The sequence below is a fragment of the Pan paniscus genome, chromosome 13 (assembly GCF_029289425.2).
Source record: "Pan paniscus chromosome 13, NHGRI_mPanPan1-v2.0_pri, whole genome shotgun sequence".
In the NCBI taxonomy this organism is placed as follows: domain Eukaryota; kingdom Metazoa; phylum Chordata; class Mammalia; order Primates; family Hominidae; genus Pan; species Pan paniscus.
Genome location: NC_073262.2, coordinates 70,882,901 through 70,889,307, shown reverse-complemented (window position 1 = coordinate 70,889,307; position 6,407 = coordinate 70,882,901). Strand labels below are relative to the sequence as shown.

Genomic DNA, 6,407 nt, shown 5'->3' with positions numbered 1-6,407 from the left:
CTCAGCACTTTGGAAGGCTGAGGTGGATCACCTGAGACCAGGAAGTTCAAGACCGTCCTGGGCAACATAGCAAAACCCTGCTTCTCCAAAATTAAATACAAATTAGCTGGGCATGGTGGCACACACCTGTAATTCCAGATACTTGGGAGGCTGAGGAAGATGGATTGCTTGTGCCCAGGAGCTCGAGGCTGTGGTGAGCCATCATCATGCCACTGCACTCCAGCTTGGGTGACAGAGCAAGACCTTGTCTCTAGAAAAACTGTTGAGCTGGGCACAGTGGCTCACGCCTGTAATCCAAGCACTTTGGGAAGCCAAGGTGGGTGGATCACCTGAGAGGTCAGGAGTCTGAGACCAACCTGGCCAACATGGTGAAATCCTATCTTTACTAAAAACACAAAATTAGCTGGTGTGGTGGCACACACCTGTAATCTCAGCTATTCAGGAGGCTAAGGCAGGAGAATACCTTGAACCCTGGAGGCAGAGGTTGCAGTGAGCCGAGATCATGCCATTGCACTCCAGCCTGGGTGACAAGAGTAAGACTCTGTCTCAAAAAAATACAACACGAAACCCCGTCTCTACTAAAAATACAAAAATAGGCCAGGCGCAATGGCTCACGCCTGTAATCCCAGTACTTTGGGAGGCCGAGGCGGGCGGATCACAAGGTCAGGAGATCGAGACCATCCTGGCTAACACGGTGAAACCCCCGTCTCTCCTAAAAACACAAAAAAATTAGCCAGGCGTGGTGGCGGGCGCCTGTAGTCCCAGCTACTCAGGAGGCTGAGGCAGGAGAATGGCGTGAACCCAGAAGGCAGAGCTTGCAGTGAGCCGAGATCACGCCACTGCACTCCAGCCTGGGTGACAGAGCGAGACTCTGTCTCAAAAACAAAAACAAAAAAATAAATAAAAATACAAAAATTAGCTGGGCGTGGTGGTGGGCGCCTGTAGTACCAGCTACTTGGGATGCTGAGGCAAGAGAATCGCTTGAACCCGGGAGGTGCAGGTTGCAGTGAGCTGAGATTGTGCCACTGCACTCCAGCATGGGCAACAAGAGCGAGACTCTGTCTCAAAAAACAAAACAAAACATCGAAGGCTAGATTTGAATCCAGTACTTTCTTTCTTCAAGGCGTTGGCCACTTCACTACACATCCTCTCTTAGATGTTCAAAGGGTTTATGAATAAATAATGGAACTCTACGAAACCTCTTTGTAATACAAATAACCATTGCAATAATCTGTTTATAAAACGAAAATGTTGTATACTTACTTCACCTAAAGCATTATTTACCCTCCAGGGGACATTTGGCAATGTCTGGAGGCATTGTTGATAGTCACAATGTCAGCAGCAGGGTTGCTACCGGCATCTAGTGCATAGAGGCCAGGGTGCCTTCGTCTGCTCTGGCTGGTATGACAAAATACCTTAGACTGGGTAGCTGACAAACAACGGAAATTCATTTTTACAGTTCTGGAGGCTGAAAGTCCAAGATCAAGGTGCCAGCAAATTAGGTATTTACTGAGGGCTTGCCCTCTACTTCATAGCTAATGCCTCTAGCTGCATCCTCATTAGGTGGAAAGAGTCATCAAGCTCCTTCCGGCCTCATTTATAAGGGCACTAATCTAACTCAGGAGGGCTCTGTCCTCATGACCCAATCTCCTGCTAAAGGCTCTTAATACTATTACACTGCCGATTAAGTGTCAACATATGAATTTTGGGGGGACAGAAACATTCAGACCATACCACAGGAGAACAGACCTCTACAACGAAGAGAACTATCTGACACAAAACAGCGCTGAGATTGAGAAACCCTGAACACATCATGAGGCAGTTGGATACACTTTAAAAACATTTAGACCCTTATTTTTCCTTTCTATTTTTAACATCGCTCACTGAATGTACTCTTTATGCATTGAAATAAACCTTGTTTATATTTTAAAGGCACCCGCCTCCATCCCCATCTTTCAATTTAAATTTAGTAATGGATTTTCCGGGAAAAGTGCATATCAGTTGAATACTTTTAAAAAACATATATTTCTAAGTTTTAAGTACCATTTTACCCAATTGTTTACAGAAACATTAACTCTAATGCTTTTGTATAATTTTAAAATATTATTCATATTCTGTTCTTCATTTATAAAAATGATGCCAAAGAGCAATGCCAGGGGACATTCTTCTTTAAACCGATTTACTGTAGAAATGATGGATGTGCACTGAGTCATCCGCTCAAGCAAGTCTTCATCCTGGTAGCCATTTGGAAAGCGGTTGACTAGAGACCGACATGTAGTCTGTGACTGGGGAACAGTTGTTTTTTGTGGGAGACTAATTGATCTGTGTTTGATTCAATTCTGTGATATTGATCTTGACAGTATCATGTTTTCCTACTAAGTCCCAAGAACATTCCTGGTCTTCATAATCCCACTTCATGGTTTGAAAGCCAAAAATAGAAATTCATATGACAAAATGGAAGTCATATTCATTTGATCATTTTTCTTTTCCTTTAAAAACAGTCCTTAAAAGTTCTTTGGGGTAGGGTGGAGGCAGCATTTGAAGAGGTCAGCAGCCATGGCTTGGTATAAAGAGCTCCCCTGTTCCTCAGAGGCCTAGAATCTGTTTATGAAGGGCTCTGTTTCTTGACAGACATGACAAGACACAGTTTTTGAAGTCCTCCGCATCAAAGAATGTACACTTAGTTCAGCATGAACTTCTGCTTCAAGACCAGAGCGAGGTAGCTGCTTTACTCCAACTTTTGTAATGCTCCAAGAGATTAAGTGCCCTCATCTTCAGTGGACATCAATGTTTTGATTAGACAACTAACTTTCCTAATAAATTTCTGGGCTTCTTCTGAATAATCTTTCAAAAATTTTAGTGAGATTTCTGTACATACACTCGGGAGACAAAATCATGATATCCCTAGAGTTTTTATTACATCCTCATTATTCTTACCTATTTCTTCAGCAGTCCTAGCAATGAGAACCAGACAAGACCATCTTGGCCAAACGACCAATACTATTGGTTTACTGCCCCGTTTCAGTTGGAGACAGGAACGGTGGATCCTGGTCACCTCCACGGAAGGAACACAGAGAACATTCACTGTTAAATATGACACCTATAATTAGGAAAACCTATGGTTTTACCATAGCAGTTTTACAGACGAGGTTATTTTTGGGGTGTTGAAAAAGCAGCAATTAAAAGTTTCCAACACAGTTTATTCATGCCCCAATAAATTATTTCCCCACCAAGTATACGCTCTTAAAGAAACGCCTGATGTCTGGCCTCAGTGTCCTCACGGGCTAATGTGGCAATTATTAAGGGTGTAGAATTTGAGCAAACTTTCTAAACCTCTCCTGCATGTCTTATTCTAATTCCACAGCCCCTTAAATCGCCTCCCTGGGATCCAAGCGGCTTGGAAAAAATGAAGTCTGAACAGCCAGAGACCTAAGGAATCAAGTTTCATTTACTAAGAAAAACTAGAAGGACTGCGATTAGATCAGGCAAGGTGGGAAAGGGATACCGGCAGGTAAAGCGCCGGAAACTTACAACTTGGGTTATTTTCTAACTGGCGTCTTGCAAAGGGACACAGTGTAGGTATCCCGCTCGTCAACTTATAAATGAACTTCAGGTTCTCTTTGGTGGCAGGAGAATTCTGAATGTGAGAACCTGGCGGCCGTTCAACGACCCCGCCCTCGGGGTCCCCAGGGGGCGTCCTCCGGCAAGCCTGATTGTCTGGGGCGAAGGCGCAGGGAGAGCAGGGAGGGAGGAGGAGAACCAGGGCCGGTGGCCCCGAAAGCACACACAAAGCGGCCTGACTCCTTTGGTGGGAACTTCCCCGGCCGCCAGCGGAGCGGGAGCGGGAGCGGGAGGGGGCGGCGGAGCGGGGGGGCGGCGGTTCCCCTCGCCGAGGCGGAGAACAGCGCGCGCTAGGCTCTGGGCGCGCGGCGAGCGCAGCGGCCGCCGCCTCCTCCCTTCCCCGCCTCCGCCGGCGCTGCCTCCTCCCTCCGCCCAGCTCGGCCTCCCTTGCTCCCTCCCCTCCTGGCTGGCTTCGGCGGGGACGGCGGCGGCGGCGGCGGCGGCGGCGGCGGGCGGGGAGGGCGTGCGCCGGCCGAGAGGTGTCGGCGGCGAGGCAAAGGAAGTTTCAAGTGGAAGGTCGTCCGTCGGCCGGCGCGTCCTCCTGCTCTCCTCCGCAGCATCATGGCGGAGCCGAGCGGCTCGCCCGTGCACGTCCAGCTTCCCCAGCAGGCGGCCCCGGTGACAGCGGCGGCGGCGGCGGCCCCAGCGGCCGCGACAGCAGCGCCGGCCCCGGCAGCTCCCGCGGCCCCGGCCCCGGCCCCAGCCCCGGCGGCACAGGCTGTCGGCTGGCCCATCTGCAGGGACGCGTACGAGCTGCAGGAGGTTATCGGTCAGTGCGGCGGGCGCGGCGGGGCCGGCACAGGCCGGGCGCCGAGGCCGGGCGGGAGGCGCGGCCGGGGGCGGGAGGGGGCGCGGGATGCTGGGCTAGCCTGCATGCACGCCCTGGAGGCAGAGAGGCCGGCTTCGGGGCCTACCGGCTTCAACAGTTTTGTTTTGTTTTGTTTTGTTTTAATTTTTAATGTATTTGTTCGTTCTCTGAGCGCTGGTGCTGCAGGAGGCGGCGCGGCGGATGTGACTCGCACTGCAGACGAGCCGCATGCTGCAAACTTTTATCTCCGGGATCGCCGGGGCGGTGGAGCGGAGGACCCGGCGGCGCCGCCGCATCTTCCTCCCCCCGCGTGCCGGGACCGCAGCCCGTGGCCGGTGGCCACGCGGACAGGCAGCCGCAGGTGGGGTGTGGTTGCGGGGGCGCCGCCCTGGGTTTCCAGTGCCCCGGGGGCCGCGTCCTGGGGGACTCTGCGGGCGCAGCCGCTCCTCTGCCTCCCGTCGTGACCCTCTCGTCGTGGGTAACGGGGCCACGTAGAAGCCGCGGAGGCCCCGGTGCTTTCCTGAGGCCGGGGAGGATGCTGGCCTCTCTTCCTGACAGCCGCCACTCCACGCCCGCCTTGCAGCCCGGCTCTCCGCGCCACTCGGCGCGCCCGGGTACCCGCCTCCCTCCGTGCCAGGGTGCGCCGCCTGCCGCCCAGTCCGGCCCCCCGGGGAAAGCGGGTGCCCTGGCCTCCTGCCCTGCACCGGGCCGATGCTTCCCTCTGTTTCAGGCCGAGCTGCAAGAGTGAAATCCGAGGCTGCCGGTGATCTGCTCTCTGCCTTTCGTTGCCTTCTGGCCGGCTCACAAATATCACCTTATCTTACATTTTTAAATACCTGGCAGAGTCGCAGGGCTCGGCGTTACTTTTCCTTGGGCCAAGCACATGAAGGGCCAGGAGATTTGTTTTGTCCCTTCACTTAGAACCTTCCCTATTGGATCATCCAGTTTGAGGGTCTTGTCACTTAGGGAAGCCTCCAGGTTAAGTGGGCCCTCAGCGTCTAACCTTACTGACGCAGGGATGGGATGTTGCCTTCCCAGAATCTTGGTATATAAGTACAGCGATGAAAAAGGAGTTCAGAATATTTATCTTAAGTATTTTTTCTAACTTTCACTTCAAGAAATTTTTCACCTCCTTTTAAAAAAATTAAAACATATAAAAATTTCACTAGGTGTTTAAATGAGCCTTTATCACCTGCTATTGTGGAATAAAACAGCATAGACGGAAATATATATATAAATATATACATAAAAATATGTGAGAAAATGTTGGGCAGGTCAGTAACCTAGGATATATACAAGCTTCAGATAACCTATAATAGGCATCTGTAGACAAAATTCTTTGAAAACCCAGATCTTTCATAATTTTTGACCAAAGACTCTAAAGGGATGAGTCTTCATGTCACTGCCTGAAATAGCTTCAGGGGCTTCTCAAAGCCTGGAATATTCCATGGAAACCTCTTTAACCTGGCATATAGGCCCTGTACCCTCAACCTGCCTGCCTCCTCCCATTGTCTACTCTTCAGTGATTGCTTCCTGAATACACCGCTGTCTTCCGCACATCTGGTCTTCCATTCTTTGCTGCCTTGCAGAGGCTCTTCCCTCCTGTGAGTGCCCATCTTTGTGTACTAAATCTCACTCCGCTTCCAAGGTGAGTGTGAATATTCCTTGAGAAGCCTTCTGCTTCTTTCAAGGCAAAATGCCGTGGTTTCTTCTGCCCCTCTTTTTACAGACCTCATAGCATGTAACCTCATAGTTGTTATTTGCGCAACAAGATCTGAAGGCCTGCTGTGTCCCAAGCATTGCCCCACTTGCTAGCAATATAGAAATTAACAAAAGTGATCCCTGCCCTAAGTTGTTAGGAGACATAGGGAAAGGATCCTATAGGATGTGATGAGTAAGTGCTGGGAGAGCCCGAAGGAGGGAGTGACTGCCAGGAAAGAGAAGGAAGCAGAGTATTTCTTAGTAGAGGTCATAGTTG

The 6,407-nt window shown here is 50.6% G+C and overlaps 1 protein-coding gene across 3 annotated transcripts in view; it reads left to right on the top strand.

Annotated features, from left to right (window-relative positions):
- Nucleotides 1-4,010: 4,010 nt before the first annotated feature.
- STK39 (serine/threonine kinase 39) overlaps nt 4,011-6,407 on the top strand; it is a 296,359-nt gene continuing 293,962 nt past the window's right edge. For 2 of the 3 annotated variants that reach the window (XM_055108709.2, XM_034954433.3), the window contains exon 1: nt 4,011-4,390. In XM_055108709.2, the coding sequence (XP_054964684.1) occupies nt 4,183-4,390 (208 nt within the window). In that variant the 5' untranslated portion in view covers nt 4,011-4,182. Of the gene's footprint in view, nt 4,391-4,446; nt 4,791-6,407 lie in introns of those variants that run through there. The other variant, XM_063595436.1, reaches the window with a different exon arrangement.